The 26,222-nt window shown below is 41.5% G+C and overlaps 1 protein-coding gene across 1 annotated transcript; it reads left to right on the top strand.

The window, feature by feature from the left end:
- The first annotated feature begins 1,095 nt into the window (after positions 1 to 1,095).
- On the top strand, positions 1,096 to 26,222 carry PPM1D (protein phosphatase, Mg2+/Mn2+ dependent 1D). Its single transcript, XM_032201117.1, has 6 exons — positions 1,096 to 1,519; positions 7,617 to 7,845; positions 10,204 to 10,328; positions 19,288 to 19,478; positions 20,253 to 20,492; positions 24,795 to 26,222. The coding sequence occupies exons 1-6, from the start codon at positions 1,096 to 1,098 to the stop codon at positions 25,347 to 25,349; spliced, it is 1,764 nt and encodes a 587-aa protein (XP_032057008.1). The 3' UTR covers positions 25,350 to 26,222.

Genomic DNA, 26,222 nt, shown 5'->3' with positions numbered 1-26,222 from the left:
TGGTGTTAATTGTCTTGATTGTAAAAGTTTGTCTTGATTGTAAAAGTTGGTATCAACAGAAACTAGGTGCTCTATTCCACCTGAAAATGCAAAACTGTCATTGGACATAAGAGACAGAGGATCTGCTTCGGGCCTGGCAATCAATGTGCCATGCTTTGTATGGTAATTAGAAGGGAAATAAGGCTGTGTTGCAGTGTTGTGGATTGCATCAAGCTCAAATTGGTCTTTACCTACTTTACTCATCTTTAACGTAGATTTCATCGCAAGTGTGCCTCTGTAAAATACTCTGTTCTGAAACGTAACGGGCAGACTTCTTTAAAGCAGGATTTCTCAGTTCTATATTTGGCTGTTGATCTGACGATTGATCTGATGGCATGAAGACCTGTAAAATAGGGGAGGGATAGTTATCTCATTGGATTAGCGCGGATTAATTCATTAATGTTTGTAACAGGTTTTCAAATCCCTAGGCGCTCTAGAAATGCAAATCTTTGCCGGCACGTCTCCTATTTTTAAGTCCTCCCGACTCCGAGGTGGTTAAGGGAAGGAAATCCGAAGTACTTGCAGCACTCGTGCCGAGAGTTGTCTCCGTCTTAGCGAGCCCAGACACTTTTGCGAGGCTCAGTGCCGCGCTCAGCCTCCTTAGAAGCGTCTCCGGGAGCTGAAGGCGGCCGTGCCAACACCTCGCGGGGCACCGCAGGACGCCCCCAGGTCAGCGAAGCCTCCTGCTCCGGGCGGGTTTCGTGGCCCGGGGCTCCCCGGCGGGCAGCAGGGGGCGCGCTGCGGGCGGCTCCGCTCCGCTCCCGGCCGCCCCTTCCGCCGCGGCGGGGCCGGGCCAGGCGGGGGCGCTGCGGCGGGCTCCGGGCGAGCGCGGGGCGGAGCGGGGCGCGCCCGCGGCCCCGCCGGGGATCGGGGAGCGGCGGAGGCGCGGAGCGGGGCCGCGGCCATGGCCGAGCAGCAGCGGCGCCGCCGCCCCCGGCAGTAGCGCGGCGGGCAGCAGCGGGGCTGCGGGCGGGCGGCGCCGGGCCGAGCCTTCCTTTTTTTTTTTTTTTTTTTTTTTTTTTCTTCCCCCCCCCCCCTCCTCTCCCTCTCCGCCCCATGGAGGGGCCGTACTCGCTGGGGGTGAGCGTGTTCTCCGACCAGGGCGGCAGGAAATACATGGAGGACGTGACCCAGATCGTGGTGGAGCCCGAGCCGCCGGCCGAGGCGCGCCGGGGCCCCCCGCACAAAGGAGCGGCGGCGGCCGGGAGCCCCCCCGGCGAGAGCGGGCGGCGGAGCGGGGCCGGCCCGCGGGCGGCCGAGGAGGGGACGCTGCCCCCCGGCCGGCCCCCGAGCCGCTCCGTGGCCTTCTTCGCCGTGTGCGACGGGCACGGCGGCCGGGAGGCGGCCCAGTTCGCCTGGGAGAACCTCTGGGGCTTCATCAAGAAGCAGAAGGGCTTCGGCTCCGCCGAGCCGGCCGCCGTCTGCGCCGCCCTGCGCAAAGGTTTCATCGCCTGCCACCGGGCCATGTGGAAAAAGCTGCGTAAGTTCCAGGCGCCCTCCGGCCGCCGCCGTGCCCCGTCCCCTCCTCCCGCAGGCGGCGGTCCCCGGCTCGCCGGCCCCCCCCGCAGCCCCTCCGAGGGGCCAGGGACCCCCCCTCTCTGTCCCCTTCCCTTCCAGCGGGCGCCGCCGCTGCCTTTCCCCGGGTTCTTTCTTCTCCCGGCCGTGGGACGGCCGCCCCGAGCCCCCTCCAACCCCGCGGGGCGCTGGGCACCAAGCGGGCTGCGACCCGCGGTGTTGAAGTGGGTGGTGTGGAAAATCGAGGGAAAGTAGAGAGCAGAGGGAGAGGAAGAGAGAGAATCGGGGTCTGAGGACAAACTACAGGGCAATTGTGCCGTGTAGCTGAAGAGTGTAGAGCTGTAGTTTGTTCTGAAGGTATCGCAAGTTGGATGTCCCAGGTACCTTTAGCAGAGGAGGTTCTGTCTTGTTGTCTTGGGGAATTACATGGAACCCCCCCCAGTTTCTCTCGAGCAGAGTATCATGAGAAGTTATTTTAGCAGCCTAAAATATTTGATTCCCCTGTCTCTTGATCCCAGCTGTTTCTGTTGGGTCCTGATGGAACGATGAGAAATGTGGCTGTTTCATACCGGGCTGTAGTTTGCTCACTTTACTGTTTGAGCATCAGGGAATATGCAGGGTACCTGCCAAAACAGAACACGCTCGGTATTCCTGGAGGTTATACGTGGGCTCAGTTAAAGTGCAGCAGGACAGTGGGGGTCCTAAACAGGTAAGGCAAAGAAGAGTGCCAGGACGGGTGTCAGTAATCATTCTTGTCCTCTTCCTTCTCCCCGATATCTGGTGATACTGCAGAATCGCGTTTCCTGAAAGGGTAAAGGTTATGGTTTAGGGTATGGTCGTTATTATGTGTGCATTAATATCCAACATAAGTAGATACGTGTGGATGATGTAATATGTATTCTTTTATGCATTTGAAAGCACTAGAAAGAGAAAATATATAAATAGCAAGCATATAAAAACAGGCAGGCAGGAGGGGAGCGCAGTAAAATTGGATCAAAAACGTAGACAAAGAATACTGACAGTTGGGCCTGGGAGGCAAACATGAAAAGCAAGAATTGCATTTACAGCACAGCGGGGTTTCGGTGGAGTGATTTGGGGCTGGGGAGGAGGGAGGTGTGAGAGTATTATGCTGTCAGAATGGTTTCATTTTTTGTTTTTCCTTGAATATCGAAATAGAGAAGTTGCACAAGTGTCAGATGCTTGAAAAGATATAAGAGGAGGAATGGCGAGGTCAGGGCACGCTGATACCAGGCAGAAAGGAAAGGGTGTGAATTTTAGAAGCGCCAGAACTTGACCATAACCTTGATGCTGAGGAACAAGTGGTGAATGGGCACACGGCCTCCTGGGCTGCAGACTTGCACGATAAGGAGAAGGATGTGTGAACACAGGGAGAGGTGGTGTGGGGAGAAAGATAAGGAGATCGGTTGTCTGGTTGTAGTATCCTTCATCTGCTCTTTGTCACTGTAACCATGTGTAGCTACAAAATGGAGAGAGGCAAGTGACAGAGTGCAGGAAATGCTCCTTTAATACAATGTGTTTAGTAAATAATACTTTGGTTGTGGAACTAATTTAAACTGTTGTTAAAAACAGCATAGCTCTGGCTGTATTTGATGGCAGTTTGAGGTAGGGTATAAGGTAAACTTTTCTTCTAAGTAACATGTTTGGTCTTGCTGGTTTCTTCTGCATGTGTCTAATAGCTAGAGTGTAATGGGATAAAACAATTACTAATCTGGTTTATAACTTCTCACGCTGTGTTACGAAATCCCAGTGCCAATCTTGCTTGTAATAATTTTTCCACGTCATTTTATGTAGTCTGGATCTTTAACTCTGTGTTGGAGAGACTGGGTATTTTAGGATTGTGGAACGGGGGCAGGAGGCTGGGTTGGGTTTTTGGTGTGAAGCACGGAGCCTTCATTGCTCTCAGTGGATGGCCATTGGAAGGGAAGCTTGTGCTCTGGGCTCTTGGAAGCAGTGGGCTACCCCAGCAGCCATCTCCTGTGATTAACACGAAATCTGTTGGTGATGAGTACAGCAGAAACGTTAAGAAAGAAGAACACCCTTTTGTCATTGCTGGTGATTAGTGAGGTTAATTATGTTAATAAAATTCCCAAATCTTTGTGTGCTAGAACTCCCAAAGTAAAAAGAAAAATGTATTTGAAGCCTGTTTTTACAACTAGCAGTGATGGGAAAGGTTTCTGCAAGAAGCAGGCTCTGCAGGTCCTAGATTTTGACAGGGCTTTACTGGGGATTGCATTGTGGTGTTTCTTTTGTAACTCATCATTTGTCTAGTCAAAAGCTTGTTTGTAAGTGTTAAATTTATCTCGGTACTACTTAAACAATTTTTTTAGTTGAAAAAAGTACAAGTTACCAGTATTGCTAGTTAAAACTTAGAAAGTTTTATGCTCCTGCATTGCTTATAATTCTTCCATTTAACTTAATTGTAAGAATAAAAATAAAATATTTTCATTTCTTCTGTAAGGAAGTCATAATGTCAGGGTTATTCTTAGCAATGTTTGAGTTTATGGATGTGTCCTTATCTGAAAAGGAGCTAGACCACTGGAGGCAATGCAGGTTTTCAGGATAATGTACATTTTTTTTTTTTAGTCTACAGGTGCATTAAAAGTTCATATAGCATTTACTTTTTGAAAGTTATCAAGGTTTTTAGAATCAAACCAAATTGAAATGAGGTGTTGTAGTTTGAATTGTTTTAAAACGCTGCATGGATTTCTCTCTTGAAGCCATCTGATATTGTAAGGAACAAAGTAGATTATAAATCTGATGGCTTTGTATAGCTTAAGCACTTCACATGCGTGCTCTTCTTTTTTTCTATTTTGTCTTGGAAGAGTGGGAAGTGCATCTGTTAAACTGGGAAATGTGATATTTTGTGGGCATGTATTGTGAGTCTGTAGCAGTCGGGCAATGTTGTTGGTGCCCTGCTAGACGCAGATGTGGGTTTACCTCCTACTCGCCATTAGCATCAGCTGGTTCACTTTGTGCATCATGCTGTTTCATGAGCAATGTGTTTTTCAGTTCCAAACCCCCCTGGCTGTAGAGGAGTTGTGTCCATTCTGGGATGTAGTCATGTTTCTAGTATGTAGGTTAATAATTATATGACAATAAGTACAGAATTAGGGATGTGGGCCCCACAAAGAAACTCTTACTAACTTTGAAATCCTGGCATGCTACGTAGTTACATCTGTCCCTTCCTAAAGGTGTGATAGTGGTATGAAATGCATGGATGTTTCAGGAATAATGTTGAAGTGTGAGCTCTGTTTTGAGAGCTTTGTAGTGTCAGGATTTCTTTGAATTTGTGAACTGGTGGTATTAAAAGTCGGTAACAGTCTGCTCTGAACTTACCAAAGTAAAGTTCTAAACTCGAAAGGGGATGGCTTTTCATCTGGTTGCTTTGAAGGGATGTGTGCGAAGAAAACCTGCATTTTTTGTTGGGGCTGGTGTGGCCAGGTAGGGGAAAATAAGTGGTGTGTCTGTATTTGAATGAAAAGGCAACTGAAGCTGAGGTTTTCTACCAGTGGAGGAGTTTAATGCTCATAACAGTGCATGACTGACTATTCTGTTAATTATTTAGAGGAGAAGATGCCTTTTGATCTTAAGTGGATCACTTGGACTACTGGGGTATCGCACAGTAGAAATGTAGGACTTTTTAAAGTTAAAACTATTTTATCTTGCATCTAAATACTAGAGGAAAAAAAAGAACAAAATGACAAGAATAGGCATTGAAAATAGCATTTGGAGTTTGCTGTGTTGTGGTAGTATGCAGGAAAAATTCAGCAAAGAATTTGTGATAGCAACCTGTTTTTTTTTTTTTTAAGGGCTTACATATAGTTTGCACTAAGGTTTTTTGACAATTAAGTGTTGAAGGAAGGGATATAACCAAGTCAAATTTCATAAGGCAAAACACTTGCTACTTACTGTCCTAGGTAGCAGGTGATGATTTCAGGGTGCTGGCTGACGTGCCAGCTATAACACCAGTTGGAATTAGCTGGGTGAAGGGTGGTGTCTTTCAAATAGAGGGAAAATTGTTGCAGAAAGATGTCCTATTGCTTAATTTATAAGATTGATAAAAACGTAGCCCTGATGTGTGGGGGAGTTGGGTAAGTGACTTTGATTGTAGTACTTGAGCTCAGAAGAGAGCTCAGGAGTTTTGACACTTCTGTTAATTTATGATGAGCCAATCTCTAAAGAAAGAAGTGTGCTGTGCTACGTGTAATACTCATTTCTAACCAAGAGCAAGACATAAACTGTGAAATGCCTCGATGATGGGCAGATGTAATTTCTAGTTCTGTCGGAGCCTAAAAACCGAGGCTGCTCTATCATTCTTCTTCTCATAAGTGGGCGATTTCACTTTGTGCTCTTCATTTCCCATAAAGACTGATTTGACTCTCTAATATATTTTATTGCTATTGAGGGGTTGTTACACTGACAGAAACTCATTAGCTGCAGCTTGTTTTCTGTTAAGTGCATGGTTGAAGTCGTCATTACCACTTGGCTTCCTCCCTTGTTTGCTTTCCATTTGGAATGTGTTAAATTTAATATCCACAGTTAAAATTGCCAAAGTACTTCCAATAAGCTGATTCAATGTTTTTGCTCTTGAAATAATGCTACTCTGAGGGAGAAAGTGTATTTTAGTATTTAGAACGCAAAGCTAGAAGCCTCTGTCAGGACTTAAATGCTTAAAATATGCTGGATATCTTGGTAGCTAACAATGAGGAAATGCAGCTTTTATCAGCAGGCCGTCTGTATTATAAACGTGCTTCCCCTTCAGCACATCGTCCCTATTTTCTTTTTCTTGCCCTGGGCATCTGAACATTGTTCAGTGGCACTGGAATGTACTAAGTTCCTAATCTTTTGCTTTTGCTTTACATGTCTGCAGCTTAAAATATTTTCACAGGGAGGAAGGCCTCAATGATTTTTTTTTTCTTGTGTTGTTATGCTGTAGAGAGAAAAACAAAACAGTGCTTTGGCTATCTGGCCTGACTATTTCCTGCAAACAGAATGCATCACAGTGGAATTGTTGTATTGTACTGTGTAAGCACGGATTGCGAAGCGCAGAAGATAAAATGTGACAAGGAGATGAGTCCCCCTTCTTAGTTTGTCTGAAGACATGAGTGGGTGTGCAGCGAAGAAGAAACATGAGGTTGCTGTTGACAGTTGAAGTCAACTGATAAGTTGAAGTCTGCTATCTGAGGGTACTGAAGTAGGGAGGAGGACTGGTATGCCTAATCTTTCTTAATTAGGATGTTGTCCCAGTCATTTAGTGGTGTTTTGGAAGAACAACCAGTGTGTGTAGACACAGAAATAGACGAGAAAAGGCATGAAAGAGAAACTTCAATTGCATGTAAATTGTGAGAGTAGTGTAATAAGAAATTAAGGGCAAACGATTTGAGAAAGGAGGAGTTTAACCTAACCATGCACAGTTCATACTAATAAAGGTATTTTATTGTTCTGAGTTCAAGGAATATCTTCTTTGTGAAAGGTTTGATGTTGGATAGCATACTGAAGTAATCTTCATTGTTCAATCCTTTAAAGGGAAACACGAATAAAACGGCTGAGGTATTATTCAACCTAAAATATAAAAGTAAAATAACATTTTTATTTCCTTCTGAGAGAATCAGGAGTGTCCGGACAACTTGATGTCCAGGCAAAATGACCTGATTTATGTTTCTTCCTCTTCAGGCAGGGAAGTGAACAGTAGAATCCTAACAAAACACACGGTTGATCTGGTCAGCACTCAAGTAACACTTCCCACATACTCTTGTTCTTCTAGAAATGCTTGGAAAATTTAAACCTGAGGAGATAGTTTTTGGAATCCGGTCTCCGTGCTTTCATATTGGCTTTGTTTCAGTTTAAGCTGTAGCTGGGGGAGTGATGTTGTGAAAGTGGGGGGGGGACCTGTGGGCACTGGTTTGCCTGGCCGTAGTTGTGTGCACACCCTGTTGAAACATAATGCAAACCTCTGTGACGCAGCCTTGATCTTCAAAACGTTACTGGTTCCGCAGCATTGAAAACAAAGGTATTTTTGTTTGCTTTTTTTCTCACTGCAGCAGAGTGGCCAAAGACCATGACAGGTCTCCCGAGCACATCAGGAACTACTGCCAGCGTGGTAATTATCCGCGGGTCGAAGATGTACGTTGCTCATGTTGGTGATTCAGGAGTGGTGCTGGGAGTCCAGGATGACCCCAAAGATGACTTTGTGAGAGCTGTGGAGGTGACGCAGGACCACAAGCCTGAACTTCCCAAAGAAAGGGAGAGAATTGAAGGCCTCGGGGGCAGGTAACTGTCTGTGCTTTTCACTTCAGGTTTGATCTGAGTGCTATCCATGTCTTTCTTTCTCAACTGGGCTTAAGCTTGCTCGTTTTAGGGGATGGCAAGCAAGTCAGTCAGTCTCACAGCCTGTTTATATTCCTTCTCTCTCTATGCTCTGTTTTTGTTGTTGTTTTTTTTGTTGATTCCTAGCTTGTTGGGGAGTAACTTGGTGTTCCAGTGTTACACTGTTGTGCTTTTTGTTAGTGGTTTATGGTATAAACAGAACTTTAATTTCCTGGTGGGTTCTGCTGTGGCTGAGCTGGTTACAGTTCTAAGTGTTCATTGATAACTTTGTAAGCGGAGGTATGGTTTCATCTATTTTCATTAAATTCTATGGATTTTTTTGGGGAAAAAAAACACTTCACTGTTCCTGAGGTGAGGTAGACGGCTGTTCAGTAAGCTCTTCAAAGCTGCTGTTTAAGGAACATGAAAGATATTAATTTCAAATACAATACTGAGTTTGCTGTTTAAATATATGCTTAAAATGTTAAAATGTGACGCTTTAACATATATCTTAACGTTTAGTTCTTTTTTCACTGTCAGGAGCTGGCAGATGTTAGTTAGAACATCTCCAAGTTGTGGTTGATGCATGTTCCCTGTGACTGAGGGTGAAAGCAGGCAGCCTCGTCAGATGGCACTAATGTTTTGAGACAAACCTCAGGGCTCGGATTTGGCATAGCTTCACAGGAGCTCTCTGTTCTTTCGTTCTACAGTACTGCACCAGATGGATGGGCACAGTTTCCTTCTCTTAGCAGTTCAGAGGCAGAGATCACTGAAGGTTTTCCTGTTGACATCAGTCATACAAGAACCCTGTCAGCTCATTAACTTTTAGATATTTGTATCTCTAGCAGGTGGAAGCTGGTCAGTTAGCTGTGTTTCAGATGGTAGCTTTTCAGAAAGCAAAACTGCAAGCTACACTAAATTAGCCTAAATTTGTTAATGTATGGGTTTCCAAGTCACGTATCTCAGTGATTGAAAGTCTCCGAAGCTTTGAAGAAACATTCTCTAGAACTTTGTATCAGTGGAAATTGTTTAAAAAAAAAAAAAAGCATATATTTTTAAAATTGCTCTCTACAAATACTCCTGTTTTTTCCCGGCTGGATGATAAAGGCTGTACAGGCTGTTGTGAGGCGATGAGTGAGGTGAAACTTCAGTTACGCTTATTAATGACTTCTCTGTCATGAGAGTGAATTGGGAAAAGTTAATGTGAGAGCATGATTGGATTGTTCATTAAAAGTAGGATATTCCTAGTACCAGTCTCGGAGTGCGGAATGAAGCCTTTCAGATAACGGCTTAGCTTTGTGTGGTCATTAGTTGTACAAATGGATGAGATGGATTTTAGGATGTGGTGTTTGACTGCTGCACTGTGCATGTGAAAGGATGGAGCTAAACATGCCCTTGTTGTTAAGGCCTTTGAAGTCTCAGGAAGTGCATCTTGAATAGCTTCAGTATGAGGAATCTTGAGGCTGTTCCAGAGCGCCTCAGCTCCTAATTACCATTGGCTGTTCCTTGGATAAAAGCTAGCTTTTAAGTGTCTAGTTCTTGGCTTGATTGGGACCAAACTTTGCTAGTTCCTTGCTCCATTACCTCTTCTTTCTTGGTACCTTGTGCTCTCCCTTCTTTCTTCCTGCCCCATAATAGTTGGTTTCACTTGCACAGTAGCTTCTCTTTTGACCCTTCTGAAGTCACCTGTGAGAACTAAAACCATTGTGCTCAGTGCCCTAGAGCAGGTGTTAACATTTAAAGGCAGAGCTGTTTCTTCCTGTGTCCTGCTTTCAGATAACGATGAACAATCCCTTGTTTATTTCTCTCTCATGTTGGTGCACCAGTAAGGAAATTCCTACAGAAGGCTGCTCATTTCTTTTTTCCCAACTGTACTGTGATGTTCTTTACTGCCAAACTTTGGCAGATGGTGAAAACCGAGGGAAGAACTACATGATATTTCCACCCAAGTGAGTTGATGTTGATGGTCTTCATCTGAGAAAAGCAAATTGTGTTTTGCTTTTTTGCTGACAGATTAAAAAGATACTTTTACATCTGGTTGTTGCAACTAGCCAGAACTTCTTCCAACTCTTCATTCCTCTACTTTTTTTCTTTTCCTTTCCCTTCATCTCTCACTTTTCCCTTTGGCTTAATATGGAATGAGACTGTACAAGTGATACCAGGTGTTTTGAAATATTTAATTGTGTGGCGGACCTCACTGAGGGTGCTGTCATTATTGACTCCATATTTACAGACTTAACTGTTCTAATGTCATTGAAACAATTTCTCATGCTTTCATTTCCATTCCTTTTTATAACCCCTGCCGCTTTCTGATGCTTTCAGTGTGATCAACAAGTCTGGCGTGAATCGCGTCGTTTGGAAGAGACCTCGGCTGACTCACAACGGCCCCGTGCGCCGCAGCACTGTCATTGACCAGATTCCGTTCCTAGCAGTTGCCAGAGCACTTGGTAAGTGGTGCCCGTGTTCGGGAAGTGAGACACCACTCCATGCAGGCCACCAGAACTGAATTACCCCCCATTTTGCCAAAACACTTGGTTAAAAGGAATTCAGTCGCTTGCCTTGATTATAAGACCTTCTAAAAGCAAAGGCCTTATAAAAGCTTGTTAATATATTATGGATTTGATTTTTCAAATAAAGCTGTCAAAGGTGTCACCAGTGAATAAAGGCCTAGTTGTACAACATGCAGGATTTCCAATGTCACTCTTACAACAAGGATGGTGCTTTGTGCTGCAAATGGAAACACACAAAGCAGTTAGTGCCTCCGAGACATGGAGCACACTGTCTGGCTGAGAGGGGAGGACAGTCATTCTTGACTAAGTGGTGGTAAGATTAAGTTCTGCTGCATAGGATATGTGTTACTTCGGTCTTCCTTTTCATGGTGAAGCTGTTTTCTTCCAAGACAATGTTGAATTAACAAAAGGATAGAAGTCAGCCCGTGTGTGTGTGTGTGTGTGTGTGTGTGTGTGTGTGTGTGTGTGTGTTATCTGTAATTTGCCTTTGCAAAAGTAGTGGTAATGGGAAACATTTTTTTTTTAGGAACACTTCTTTCAGAAGACAGAAAGGCATATTACAATACCGAGCAAACTTGTTATGAATTCTTTTTTGGGAAGTACTTCATAACTTGAAGTTTGCCTCCTCTTGCCCATATGTGTTATTGTTTTCTAGTCAGTTGTTTGCCTTAAATTTCACTGTAGAATTCCAATCTGCTGTACATTTTCTTTCCTTTCAACTTCCCTCTGCCCCAGTGAGGAGTTCTCTATCCAGATACACCCAGTATAGGTTAGGTTTTATGGAAATGTACCACGTTTTTACCTGTGAAAACTGTCCTGTGACTTAATTTCTTCTTGGCAAGCACGGCAGTTATGTGATAGTGTTGTCAGTGTTCCTAGATCAGTTGGCAGTGTGTCATGGGGACAGTCTGTTCCTGGGACTGTCTTCTTGTGATAAGTGCATAACATTACTGCATCTTATTTCAGAGGCAGTGATACGTGTTTTGCATGGATTTGTCTAGTGTTAAACATTTTGCAGCGATAATTAACATTGTAGAAGATAGCTACATATCAAGGAGGAGGCCACAGGTGGCTGAAGTTATCTTTTCCATAAAATTAAAAATTTAAGTTTACTGACTTTTTTCCTCCATATCTTAAAAATCTTATTATGTGTCATATTTAGCTGCTTATTTTATGGTTAGTAAAACTGACTTGAGAGTTTGAGTAAGTTCTTTGGAGTTAATAGATGACTAGCAAAGATTTTCATCCACCAAGCAACATATCCTTCCTTTCCCCTTTTCTGCAAAGTGTTTGTCATAGGTTACATTTTGATAAGTCTTTCATTCTTACAATTTTGATTTTTTTTGTCTAAATAGCTCCGTGATTTTTGATCTGATTCCTTGCAGCAAGTTTAACAAAAGGATTTGGCTGGGTTCTGTGTGCAGATGGGAATTCAAGGAATGATGCATCTGTTAGCCCCCTATTGCATTCTTTCCAGTTATGTCGATGAAGAGGATTACTGTGGAGTTTCAGGTCCAAGAAATGGGAACACTTCACAATTCTTGGTGTCAATAGTTAGATTTGAACGCTTAAAAGGGGGCATTGGCATCTTGCAATCGTGTAGGAGAAAGGGGTTTACAATGTGGCAGTGTTTTGGTGTTTGCCTGCTCAAGGAGTCTGTGTAAGCCTTTTCACATCCCCTTCTGAGGAGGTATGACAAACCTCCTGCAAAAAGGAACGCAGCTGCTTTGCTCTGTGGGACCCAGATGGCGCACAGACGCTCACAGTTTGGAAACAGGATTTAACTTCTTTCTGAGGCCAGCATGCCCCTTCCACTGCTTACAAAAGACCTACCACAACTAAAACCATTTGCATTCAAGCTATGGAAGCCTGCTCGACCTCTTGGCTGGCTCCCAGATTGCTACCCTGGTTGGCACAGCACTGCTACTCTGGAGCCTCTCCAAGCGGAGTAGTAACCATCAGTGCTGGCATACAGTGGTCACCAATACTCTAGTCAAGCCCGCGAAGATCTTGCACAGTGATTCTTTTTTGCCAAGTCCAAATTTGGTGGCTGTTGTCAACAGAAATCCCATGCTGCAGAATACAGGCCCCAGACTCACTATTTGGATGAGAATTTTTAGTAGGGCAGCAGGAGTCTCTTGACACTGCCCCATGCTTACAAGATAAACCGATACTTGTGAATTTACTGTCTTTAAAGTGGGCAGATATCTGAATAGCAGGAATAAAACACTGGGGAAAAACAAGTTGGTCAAGTATTTGGACAGCAGAAAGGACACTGGTGTGTTAGAAGTCTTTTAAGCCAGCTTAATTCTGTTGACATTCCCCTTACTGTTTTGATTTGTTTACTGTCTTTCTGTCCTAAAATAAGCATTTGTGGTATGCACTTCTTATTACTGCTGCTTCTTGTGGCACCACTGTGATTAAGTTGATGTTTTATTTATTTATAGTCCCATAACAAGTCAGAAGTATTTAGGTTTTGTACTGTCTTTGTAAAGTACCTGTATGCTGCTTTTACTGTATGCAAGTTTTATGTCTTCTAATGAAATATCTTAAGCTGTAGCACAGTGTTCTGCATTCCAAGCATAGCTATTTCTGCTAACCTTTTCTGTGAAATGAAAATGTATTTATACCAGTTTCCCTCGTAATAGATACTTAATCCCTCGCAGTCTCAGAGAATTGTTCACCTCTGGACTTGCTACCCATTCTGATCAGAAGAGCGTTTTGTTTCCTTCGAGTGCAATTCTTTGTGTAAGCTTCCCGGCATCCAGAGTTCCATGGTAACTGACCATTTTATTTGCCCGTCCCTATAACAGGTGTGAGGCAACTCAAAATACTTGAATTCCCTTGTGTAAGGCAAGGATATGAGTGCAAGTGGCTGCATACCATACAGCCTGAACGCTCAGGGGCAGCAAGCCCTCGTGTAACTTGCTGGTGTGATTTGAACAGCGTGTGTGCATGGTGCGTTAGTTACTGTCTCTCTGCTGTAGATTTACAAGCTGGATTTTTTCCATGTGGCAGCCAGGAAGGCATCGTGGATGGGCTCCACTGAGCATGCTTACAGGTGCATCTCTTAGGGAAAGAGCTGAGAGAGGAAATAACTCCCAATGTGTAGCATAGTAGCCGGATTCGTGCTAGCAGAAAGTTTACATTTTCAGCACATGCTGGCTGTCGAAATATATTAATGCAAACCTTTGGTTTCTGGGACAAAATGCAGGATGATAAATACAAGGCTGTGACAGTACAAGATGATATCTTATGTTCCCACCATTCCCATATTTTTGGTGTAGCGGCTTCCACAATACAGGATTGATTTTTTTCATATGAACATGAAATTCTTGCTGACCCCTAAAAGCAGCTATGTACCAGAACAGTGAACTCTGGATGTATAGCTGCTATAAGAACGGTGGCTCTGACAGTGATATGGAAGCTGTCTTCCAGAGCACCCTACTGCATGCCAGAATTGTTTTGTAAAGCTCTCTGAGCATGCATACCATGAAACCCTAGGGAGGAGGGAGTGGTTGACCTCAAATGATCTAAGTAGATTGTTGTCTAAGGGTTTAATTTTTGGTGAGTGTGTACATAAGCACACACATTTTAAATCTGAATGGGCAGAGTTGTTAGACAGTATGTGCTTCTTGGGTTGTCTTTCCTGCTTGTGTGTAGGCCACACCATGAAGATTAATTGTAATGGATTACACAAGCCAGTAAGTTATTTTTAAACGCTGCACAGCATTTTACAGACTTTACTGATACTGCTTTATATATATGTGCAGTGTATTTGGATTTCTAGACTTGTTCTGGAGATGTCTTACTGCAGCTTCTACAGTTTTCTCCACCCCCAAGACAAGATAGATCCGTATGCCTGTACAAAAACGCAGAACACGTGAAGGCACATGTGGATCTGTTTAGCTCAAAAGAGAAAGTTTGGGGGCTTTTTTCCTGCTTTTGCCTGGCTGTAGCTCTCTGTGTTTGCCTCTTTAGCTCTCTTTTCTTTTACAGTAGAAAAGCAGTAACGAATATTTATCCTGGAGGTGGTACTTCATCCAGGTTCGGTCACCAAAGTGTTCTTTGGTTTTATCCTTTGTCTTTAGCTAACAAATGCTGTACAGGACTGTGTGTTTTAGAGATTGCAATGCCACCTTAGCATTGAAGGCTTTAGCTGAATGCCAAAAATCATGAGTACCTTTCTGCATGTCATTTTAGTTTCTCATCTTTACTCTGCATCCTCGTTCTCAGGCTTTTCTGTTACACTTACTTAATCAGTATGCTCTGGCACAGCCCTGGACTCAAACACCTTTCTTCTTTTTTGCCTGTTTTACTAACATGCGAGCAGGGATGAGCAGTCTTGGTGAGACTGTCTTCTGAGCAGTTTTTAAATCACCATTTGTTATAACAGCAAATGAAACAATTGCATTTGAAATAGGGGCCTCTTGTCTGCTTTCATTTTTGACACAGTGTGGAGGGTAGAATTCTTGCAGCAGGTTTGACTTAAAGAATATGTAAATGAAGCTCCTAAAGGAATGGTGAAGATTTTAAAGCCCTGAGTACTTCTGGGTAGCTTTTCTGCTCGCTGCTACCTTCAGTTTCATTCCTGTTCCTCAGACTGAACTTTTTAATCATTGTTAGGTTCTGTGAGTGGGACATTATATTGCAATTGTCGTTACACTGCTGTGAAGATGCCCTCTTGTGGCTATAGGATCAGATTGTCATGAGTTTTGGTGGAAATGTTCTCCTCAACTCGGCCTGAATCGCCTGAAGTGGTTCCTGTCCGTATTCATGTTGAGACTTGCCGAGCTTCCTAGTGGCATTGCCTCATGGGGAGTGGAAAAGGGAAGTGCAGCAAGTCTTCTCTTGTACTAACAGACCTTTTAGACACATTTTGATTTTAAAAGATTTGGAATTAATCAAATTGGGTCACTTTTTGACTGTGACTTATTAAAATTAAAAGATATTTGTATTCAAAACAGCATTCTCCCAAAACATAAATGATCAATTTGATTTATGACATATTTTTTCTATAAGAAGGCTTTGGGCTTAATCCAATCCAGTCTACTTATACGATGGGTGGTTTTGTTTATAACCAGTTACTTTCCTGGCATCAGCTGAGTTGCAAGTGGTGTTTTTTTCTCTGTATTTTAAAAGGTAATAGTAAGGTAAAGTAGACTACGTATTTTCATATTTTTATAGATAGCTGTATTAGTTTTCTGCTCCTTTATTATATGACTTCAAATACCTATTTTTTGTTTGAAAGATGCAATGCAATTTTAGTGTAGATCTTCATGTATTAATCTGGTTCTAGTCATGACCAAGAAACAGGTACAATTTTTTTCTGGTAGATTAGAAGGAACTATTACAATCTCCCCCCTTCCTTTTGTTTGGAAAAGGAATATGCAAACCTTCCTGGCTGTAAGTTTTTTAGATAGAAAGGCTGTTAAGTTTTGTAAATGTGTGGGTTTCAATTAAGAACAAAAATAGTGTAGCTGAAAGTGAAGTCTGAGAACCTGGAATTCCAGTTCTGTAATACTAGCCTTTGGCATATCACATCATCTTGCTATCTTGGCTTTCCAGTCTGGTAAAGAGTCACTCGTCTGTCTGCTTGCTTTGGGACAATATTAAAGATGTTAGTGTTTTGAGATGCCTCGTGAAAAATATGTTCTGCCTTGTGGTTTACCTTCCTCTCCCTCATTTTCTCCCAGAATTGTAAAAGAGAGGGTCCCATGTAAAGTGACTTCCTTCTAGGTTTGCCACATACCTCTCTGCCACTGTGGATGCTTTTCTCTCCAGCTGGCCAGAGCAAGAGACAGCTGACATTAGTATTCCATCTATACAGCAGCTCTAAAAAGCATTGGCTTAGTCTGTGGTGCTCTGCCCTTTATTTATAAAAAAGAAAAAAGTGCCTTGTCCTAATAACATGGCTTGGCCTTTGCTGCCTTGGAGTTAGAGTAATTCTTAAAAATCCTACATGTGAAGTACTCTTTATGCAGTGCTCTTCTACCTAGGATCATTTGCCTGCTTGATTAGTCTGTAATCACACAGCTTGTATACGTCAGTTATTGTGTTATTTCCTAGATGGTTTTGGACCTTGGTAAGTGATGAGTACAGCTGAATTTAAAACTCACCGAGATGTGGTTCTCACTGTATGAGTACAGCAAACATAGAAAGCTGCTTTGACAGAGGTGATGCCACAGGAAATTGTTTAAAAGAATGCAGGTCATGTCTTTTCAAAATCGTATGTTTAATAAATTTAGAAGCTGAGAGTACTTGAGCTAGTCTAGCTCCCATTCTACCTTTTCATGAAGGAAAATTACTTTCTGTTGTATCTGCTAGACCCATTTTCTCTCTATTCCCCCCCCATATCTGCCTCCATTTGAGATGACAATGACAGTACTGCAGATACCTGGCTTAGTTACAGATTTGCACATGGATTTGGCCAAAGATGGTTACTACCGTATAGTCAGTATACTACTGAGAGACGATGTTGTGGTTTGAAGGCTTTCAGAGGCAACTGGGAAGGTTGAGCTCCTGGTTAGGAGTTGGGCCTGTGATTTGTGAGGTGTGGGTTCCTTGTCTCCCCAGAAACTGTGCCCTTCAGCAAGTTCCTTATTGGTGGAGTCCCTTATAAGCAGTGCGATGTTCCGGGTATCACTGCGAGGAGCCTTCTGCCTCTTGGAGGAAGGCTCTCTGAAATCCCTGTGATTTAAACTCGGCTGTTTCTCAGGGAGAGCAGCAGATGGCTATGATGACATGTATGTGGATGAACCGAAACTAAACAGCATCAGATTATTTTTGTATTACAGCAAAGTATTTTTAATCAAAAAATGATTCAGCTGAAAACATTGAGTTTTCATAAATGGGCATGCTAGTGAATAAAAGCAAAAGAAAATCCCCATGTTGGGAACTGATTCCAAGATCTAGTTGTTATAAGATTCCAAGCTCTTGTTTGTTTTACCTGTTGTGTCAGTGACAGGCACAATGTGAAGAACTCTCAGTGTATGAAGACATTTTTTGGCAATTAATATATAATAATTGCTGCACTGGAGCTCAGCTTTTCTGTTACAGTATTTATTTTGATCTTGTTGCCAGCTGGCTGGCTTTGTTGCAAGTCTGTGGAGGGAGAATGTTCCTCTATATGAGCAGGCTTGGCTTTTAATTAGTATTTATTAGAAGCATGTGTTTGTCTACTGCTGATGCAATGGAGGTGAACTGGTGCTTTAATGAGGATGGACCATCCCTGCTTGCTACTGTGAAGTGGCGTAATTGAGTTGAAGTATTCCTGATTCTGGAGAAGTCTTTTTAGCCGGTTGGTAGCTTAAGGCAAAGCTAATGGAAGGAAATAGGAAGACAAAAAGCTTATTTATTATCTTTAAAAGGGTGGTGAAGGATGTAGAAGGCAGCTATGAACATGTTATTTGAAGTGAGCAAAAAGAAAAAAAAAAAAATAGTGCCTTTTTAAATTGGAGTTCTTCGTTTTTATTAATTTCTCCTTCTAAAGCCATGTGTTCTGCACAGAAAAATACAGCCAGTGCTTGCAAATAACTTTCCTGTAATGATAAGCAACAAGAAATAAACTATTTAGTGGTAATTTTTGTACTATATAGTATGTTACCAAAACCAGAAAGCATAGAAAACTCCCCTTGTAGCATTAGTTGTGTAAAAAGGAAGAAAAAGTGTTAGAGCAATGGAATACCATTCTTGATTTAGAAGTCTAACATTAGAAAGACATTTTTTGTGTGTATCTGGTAAATAAGATTGAAATAAGTTAATATGGAAAATTTTTTCTGCTGGAGTGGTTTTTCCTTGAGGATGGCTTGGAGGAAGCACTTGAACCAGCTGATGTTTTGATCTAAATGTGACTTGTTTTACATTCAGTTCAAGCTATCTGCATCGGTGAGGTGACCCCAAACTCATTCACACAGTGAGGAAGATTTAAAAATAGAAAGGTTCACTGCATGAGGCCTTCCAGGGGAGAGGCTTTAGCTCTCATTTTCTGCTTTCCTGCTGGAACCCAGGTGCTACTTGTGCTCCTGTGGCTTCTTTCCAAGTCTGTGATTTGGCACATGGTGTTCAGCTGGAAAGGCACTCTGAGTGCTGCATGGCTTTGAGAGTGATGATAATGCTATGGACGGAGGAGAAAAGAGAGGAAAAAAGTTAATAAGGGAAAGGCTTCAGCCTCCTACTTTGCTGTCCTTGTTTCTTCTCCATGGCACATGCATGGACAAATACACATACAGCAAGACGTGTGTTTCTGTATTGGTTGGATGGTTGTGGATAATTTTGGGTTGAGGTTTTCTGTTTTCTGGTTGCTTTTTTTCTTTCTCTGAGCATTTCTTTCTAGGTTGTGCAGAGCAACACATTGTCATTCAGGCTAAAGTCTAATGCTGCATGGTCTTCTCCCAACCTAATTTTACAAACTGTATCATGATTCTCTGTACAAGCAGGGGAGAGATTGTCTGGCTGCAAAGCTTTAAACTGTGCCCATAACTGGAAAGGCAGACTTTTGCAAGCTTGGTTTGGGTTCAACAAACTTAAAATAAGGCTTTGCTTCTGTTTCAGGATAACCCTAGTTGTTCAAATAGGTTTTAGTTTGGATATTGAGATTCCACTGAATTCAGGTATTAATCTTTTTCCCTCTTTCTCTGAAAATCTTCGTTTTGAGAGTGAAGACCTCTTGTAAATATAGGTTGGTTTGAATACATTTTTACTTAAATATCTCCATATCAATAAATGTGATCAGAAAGTGACAGCAGCAGAACAGTAATTGCATTGAAATTGCATTGCATTACTGCTGGTGACTTGAGACTGGTAGTAATTGTTTTCATGGGAACCATTTTCAGTAGTTTCCAAGAATAATATCGCTTGTAATATAACAGTTCTGAAACATTTTCTTCTTTGCTAGGTGATCTGTGGAGCTACGACTTCTACAGTGGTGAATTTGTTGTGTCGCCTGAACCTGACACTAGTGTGCACACAATTGACCCCCAGAAGCACAAATACATTATCCTTGGCAGTGATGGATTGTGGAACATGATCCCGCCTCAGGATGCTATCTCCATGTGCCAGGATCATGAGGAGAAAAAATACTTCATGGTGAGCACAGTTGGTATCAGTCATTGGGGAAATTTAACACTGCTTTCCTCTTAAAAATTGCTGAGTCTGGTATGTGTGTAATGTACCAAACAGCTTTGTTGTTCAGGCATATTCAATAACTTTGCCATAACATAGAGGCTTTTACAGTGCAGCTGATACTTTGCTTGCATGTACTGTCAAATACAGTTTGTGTTAATAATGCTTAATTGCCATTTGGGGGAAATTTGACTACCAGGATGGGATCTGTGATTAAGAAGATAGAAAATCCTTCCTGTAAGGAAGTTATACAAAGTACTGTCTGAAACCAAAATTTATTTCATATTAAAACGCATGTTATAATGCAGACAATTGTCAATTGTTTTTTGTGATTTTTTTTTTTTTTGTGGGGGGAAAAATCTGAATTACATTCTTACTGGGCTTATTATACAAAACAGCTGAGAGAATTTAATCAGTGGAGCATCTGAGCATCAGTTAGTAAATAGTCTGTAAACCCTTTGAAAGAGTTCTGGAAAGACTGCAGGATGTGCTATGGCCAGCCTATTTATAGAAGTCATTTGCATCAGTTGTAAAGTTCCAAGCATTCAGTGTGTGTATATGTGGATTCTACCATAAACGGACTTTAAAGCTTCAATTAGTATTTCCTCATGTTCCTGGATCAAACTACTTTAGCACATGACATAGGAGTAGATTATCTCAGCTTGTGCCACATAAACTGTCTTCAATTTATAAAGTAAAGTGGACTTGATTGCTTTCTCTCTTTCTTCTAACATAAAGGGAGAGCACCGACAGTCTTGTGCCAAAATGCTGGTGAACAGAGCCCTGGGCCGGTGGAGGCAGCGCATGCTTCGTGCAGATAACACCAGTGCCATCGTAATCTGCATCTCACCATTGCAGGATAGCAAAAGCAACCTGGAAAATGAAGAATTGTATCTCAACTTGGCAGAGAGTCCCTGCTATAGCAGCCCTGATATGAATGTCATGACACCCTCCCGCTGCTGTACCCCACCTGTCAAGGTAACACTTTTTTTTCAGCGTTTTAAACGTTCCACATTGAACTTACTGGCCTCTCAACTTAAACCATCATTTAGTGTTACTTTTTTTTTTTTTTTTTTTTTTTTAACTTCAGTGGACTAGGCAGTATGTACGGCTAAATAAAATGCTTCAGTTGTAGGACAGTAACTTGACAGCTATTACCTGGCCATATCCTCAGTACTTCTTGTAAGTCAGCGTGCAATGCTTTGGAGAAAAAACTTTTAATAACATTTCTTAAAAGATTTTGGAGCACCAAAGAGAGAGTATTAAAGTAGGAGTGTCTCAGAATTGCTGAATGTCAGGATACAGTGTTTTTGTAACTCTTAAAATCCTAGTAACATAGTAGTAGTTCTTGATCTGTATGTCCTCTTCAATGTAAATAATTACTGTAGGTTTACGCATGTAATTCACACAGTTTTAAATACAGCATTTCGTAAAAATCTGAGTTCTTGCACAAAATTGGAAGTGGACTATTGAAAAAGGGGTCAGAGGTTCAAAATCCCCAACCAACCTCAACAGCTGGTAAATTGCAGACTGCCTTTGGAGGTGTTCATAACTATGTGGGTTGTTTTCTAAGGTAACAGATGGATTAACACATTCAGATACACACTGTAGAGAGTGATTTCTGCTTGGATTGGGAGACTGTACTATGGGCATTGAACTGGTTTAACGTTCTTTGTTAGATCTTGTATTACATCTTTTCCTCTTTCTTGGGATTAGAAGCTTTACCCATTAATATAAAGCAGAGCTGTTTGGAAGCTTTGTTTTCTCTAAAAAACTAGAGTGGAGTTATGAGGGGATATTTGCTTCAGTAATTACCAGCTGCTTCTGATTTAAGTAACTGTCCTTTGATGTTTTGGAGCATCTTTGGATAACTGGCCTTCGGGCAAAGTTTTTTTTTAAAAAAAAAAAAAAAAAGGGGGGGGGGGGGCAAAATAAGAAGGGCAGTCCTTAATGTTCCCTTTGCAGAGACAAGCTGCTAGTAAAATGGCATTCTCTCTCCTTCCATTCCATCCAGTGCAGCAAAATACATTAAAAGAGCTCAAAATTGTGAGAGATTTTTTTGAGTTGTAAATACTCCCGAACTTTTAAGTTGTACTACTTGTTTTGTGCTCTAGCTGTTACCAGTACTTATTGAGTAAGCCTTGAGCGATGTTGATTGCAAAATAACCAGGAAGTAGCATTTCTTAATAAAGATGTAGTGAAGATACCTTCTGAAGATTCCCCCTCCCTGTATAAGTAACTTCAGGGGGCTGTGATGTGTGAACCTATATGAATTGTAGCAGGTGGTCATAAGTAGTGGAGAGATCAAAACTATAGACAACTAATAGTTTTGGTGTTTTCCTTGTAGGAAGGGTTTAGTTTACTTTTTACTTAATGTGCAAAACCCAAAATAAAACTTTGGCTACAGGTATGTGTTGGTATCATGTGTAAATTCTTTCTACTTTAATGTTTTTCTCCTCTTGGCCTTTATTACAAGTGGTGTTGCCAATTAAAAAAAAAATACTATTTTCTCCCTATTTTTTATTAAAAGTATTAATATAATGTAAGTTTCTACTTGAAAGGCAATACACAACTGTCCTCTCAGAGTACCTGTAAGGATGGGAGGAAAAATATAAGGAGAAAGTTGAGGAGAAAAAAGACAAAGAAAGGCCCCTGTACTGTCTGAATAATGAAACATTTTGAGGGGCTGGGGGACAAATGCCTCCAGGAAGATCAGAACAAGTAAAATGTCTGGGCAGTGGTGTCCCCATGTATGCTTTTATGCAAAAAAAAAGCCTTGGGCAGTTATCTGTAAGTATATTCAGTTAAGTATATCATTGAGTAAGATCAGGTTTTTCCTAGTGTGGAGAACCTTACCAGTTAGATAAGAAACCACAATGAAAGGAAAGATGTATTTTCAAAACCTCTAGTTTCTGTAATGGCTGGACTGTCCTCCTTATAGGAGGGAAAAGCTCTTTTTTGTGCAATCAATCATGTTATTGATTGCACAAAAGAAATTAGAGGAATTGATGAGAATATCCATTAGCAAAATAGTATTTAAATACATTGATACGTAAAGCCGCAGGTAAATAGCTGATCTAAATTAGGTAAGTAATTAAAAAAAAAAAAATCCTATTGAAGTTTTCCAAAATCTCTGCAAAGAAATGAGAGGTGAGTTGCCAGATCAGTCTGAACTCCTACAAGTCATTGTGGCATGATTATGGGCAAGAGTGGTCAGGAAAAACAAGAGGTAGCAATGAAAAGAAATTCGATCTTTTGTTGTCAGAGAATGGAGGAAAAAAGCATTGGATATCCTTGATTGGTAACAACTGCTACCTTCCAAAAACAATTAATTTTTGGAAATAGAGTAAATCAAAGTTTCTCAATTAAATAGATGTATTTCTTAATTACATATCCTTCTGGCATCAATTACTAATACCAAATTAATTCTATTGTTCCTGAGGCCAGTGACGGAATTTGATTGACTAGATTGAGAAATGAAGTTGGTGATTCATGTTTTGTTTTTCTTGTTTTATTACATCACTCTTCAGCAGACTTCCTGCAGTCCATTCTCTGACTTCATTTGGCTTCCTAAAGCCTTACCCGATCTCAGCTATTCATCCTGAGCAAAAGATCTTGGCAATCAGAGCCACAGTGTTAAGTGCCTTGCACAATATGAAACATAAAACCTAAGTATTGGCTAGAGACACAATGTCAGAAATGAAATTGAGCAGATTAAATAACGTTGCCAGGGCTGTTCTGAATGCAGCATCTTAGCGTTCTTATGAAATGAGTTGAATAACCATCTGTAAAGGTCTTCTCTTCTGTGTTGCTAAATGTAGTAAAAACAAAACAAAACACAAAAAAAAACACTAAATGGCTTTATTAATCTATACATGTGGAGCAACAGAGGAGTTAGAAGAAGTGGAAAACGAAGTCTAGATGCTAGAAAGAATTCTGATAATCTTTTCTTCTGGAGTGCATTTTATCAAACCTTACTATTCTATGTTAAAAAAGTGTTGAGCAGTCCGGATTTCTTTTTGAAGGTGAACTGAAGTTGCTCTGTTGTAGCTTAAAGCATTCAGTTCTTGCTCAGGTGGTGTATTTACATGGTCTAATTCATTTGTGTGTTTGAGTTTTCACTAATTTCTTAAGGCTGTCATTGCCATTTGCCTTACATCTATGGTATGTAACGTGGCCTTGAATTTTACTTCTGAAGGACTTGCTGAGTAGCTGGGGATTTCTTCACAATTAAATCTTTAATAAGGTTATAATTCGTATCTTCAGGGCACTGCATAAATACTAATTTTCATAATCCCCCTGTGGATAGGGAAAGTAAGTATTGTCCCCGTTTTCCTGTTGATGGAACTGAGATTGAGGCAGAAACACTTATCAAAGGCTGCAGAAGGGATGAATAGCTGAAGGTAGGATTAGCAAGTCCCTGGTTCTCAGGACACCACGCTAAGCAGCCTCTCTTCAGAGTACCCGATAACTGTGCTTCACAGAGAGTGTCTGGGTTGAGTTAGTTCCTTTCCAAGTTGTAGAGCATACAGTTAGGCAATAAAACGCGTTACTTAGCTGTGAGGAATTGGAAACAGCAAATAGTAATTCTATTTTTAGAATGTTTGTCCAGTGAACTTTTGCTCTACCTTCTGTATACGACCAGGACGCCTAGGGTATGAAGTTTATCCTTCTCGCTGATGATCTAGCTCTGCCCTAACTGAGAGTTCAAAATGTGACCGGTCGGAGTTCTGCTGCTTGCCCTAATGGTGCTTGACCACCTATGTACGAAATCTTCAGAGGCAGTTTGGGTGCACACATCACAGAATGAGGGGACTCGTGTCTGCATTTTGGAACACGCTACCCATGAAAATCCCAGGACAGACTGCAGGCACTGCGTTTGACATGGCTTCCTAAATTAACAAAGATAGATGTTTATTCCTTACAAAACTCGCTTTATAGCAGCAAAAAAAGGAAGATTCATGGAATGAAGGGGTCTGAACAGCCCTCTGAATGAAGAGATTGTCTGCCATTATGAGATGTTTGCAAATTGAATGATGGAAATAAAAGCGTTGAGAAAGTTGTTGTGCACAAAGTACCAAGCTCAGATCCACAGTATGCATCTGTTTCTACCTCTCCACCCCTGCCTCTCAACGTGTGTGTGGGGGAATGATCCTGTTATGGAGTTTTTCTATCTCTGAAAAAATTTGAAATGCTTTGTCATGCAGTCTCCACCCTCAAAGGATAATAGGAGTAAAATGATTTTATTTATGCCTAAGTATTTTTTTTCTTTCCTTTCAGCTTTTAGAAGATGATCCGTGGCCACGACTGAATGCTTCTGAGTCTGTTCCCTCCCTTGTGCATAGCAACATGATCTCAGAGAAATACGTAGAGCTGCCAAATGAGATTGCCAAAAGCAATTCACCTTCATCAGGAGCAACCCTGAAGGATTCAGGCCCACAGGAGGAGAAATGTGGCAAAGCATTGGCTTTGAGGATACATGAATCCTACAGTAATGGTTTGTCAGTAGGTCTCTCCCCTTCCAACTCCACAAATTCAGGCACGGACCAAAAAGGCTTCAAGGTGTCTCCTAGTGGCCAAACAAAAGCCCAAGATGCAGAGAGGACACCCACAGCGAACTTTAAAAGGACATTAGAAGAATCCAACTCTGGCCCAGCTATGAAGAAGCCGAGGCGTGGCCTGAGTCGAAACATTACTGTCCAACCAGAAGGCATGTCCACAACGCCACAGCGTAAAAACTCAAACAAGCTGACCATGCGGCGCAGCCTGCGGGGCCAGAAGAAGCTCAGCAATTCACTCTTCCATCCACCCAGGAAAGCAGCCTGTGTTTGCTGAAGGGCATTTGTGTAAGGAAGTGTATTTTGTCCTGCTTAGAATTTTAAAGTTGGTGCAGAAGTTTTGAAACTCTTCCCGTTTATCCTTTTTTAAAGTAGAAACTTTTTTTGGTATCGAACAGCTTTATCCCAGCCTTGTACTTGCTTGTATTATAACTGTGAATTTTGTAGATGTGTAGGGTATAAGTCACTGTAAAATGTGTGTAAATTTGTATTCCTTCATGTAGTCTCTTTTCTTCCTTGTATAATTGTTACAGCGGGGCTAAACCTTGTTTAAAAGAAAATTAAAGTCTTTTTTGTTAATTTACTAAGGTCTTGAATTTGTATACGCTTCTTGTGATGAGAATTTCACAACTTTTTCACTAAAGTAAATTATTAAACAGAATGGAAGATATGTATTTTCGTAGTACTATATGTTCCACCTAAAGTGTGTCTTTTAGAGAATACACTAGGTCTATATTTTGTTTTTAAATTTTAGATTTCTCTACTCAGAAATGTATGTGGAAGCAGAGATGTTGAGTCTTGCTTTACGGGGCTCAATGTCAACATCTTTGTTAATTAAAATACTATGCAGTATCTTATCTAGTTGCATTTTTGTAACATTAATAGGCAAAGTATTTAGCAAAAAAAACTGTGTTTTAAAAATTCCAACTCCCAAAAGCATCCTATAAAGCCATTCCCCATCCCTGTTACAAATGGTGGCATTTTTATCCAGGCATAAATGTGTGTCCTAAGGAAGCACGAATTTTCTGCTATTCCAATACTGATGGTGCTGCTAATACCTTTCAACATAAGTTCTTAAGTTATTTTACGACAATTTCATTGAGTACGTGGATCATGTGTATGTTCACTTAAATAAAACGTGGAAATTTGA

This window comes from Aythya fuligula, chromosome 20 (genome assembly GCF_009819795.1).
Source record: "Aythya fuligula isolate bAytFul2 chromosome 20, bAytFul2.pri, whole genome shotgun sequence".
NCBI classification, from domain to species: domain Eukaryota; kingdom Metazoa; phylum Chordata; class Aves; order Anseriformes; family Anatidae; genus Aythya; species Aythya fuligula.
Note: the sequence above shows the minus strand (reverse complement) of the source record. Positions and strands in the feature narration are given on the sequence as shown.

What these genes read in the sequence shown, in the direction of transcription:
- PPM1D (XM_032201117.1), top strand. Translation starts at nt 1,096, where the DNA reads ATGGAGGGGCCGTACTCGCTGGGGGTGAGCGTGTTCTCCGACCAGGGC. An exon ending in ATTGAAGGCCTCGGGGGCAG is followed by an intron (nt 7,846 to 10,203) that starts GTAACTGTCTGT and finishes TGATGCTTTCAG; the next exon opens with TGTGATCAACAAGTCTGGCG. An exon ending in AGGAGAAAAAATACTTCATG is followed by an intron (nt 19,479 to 20,252) that starts GTGAGCACAGTT and finishes TCTAACATAAAG; the next exon opens with GGAGAGCACCGACAGTCTTG.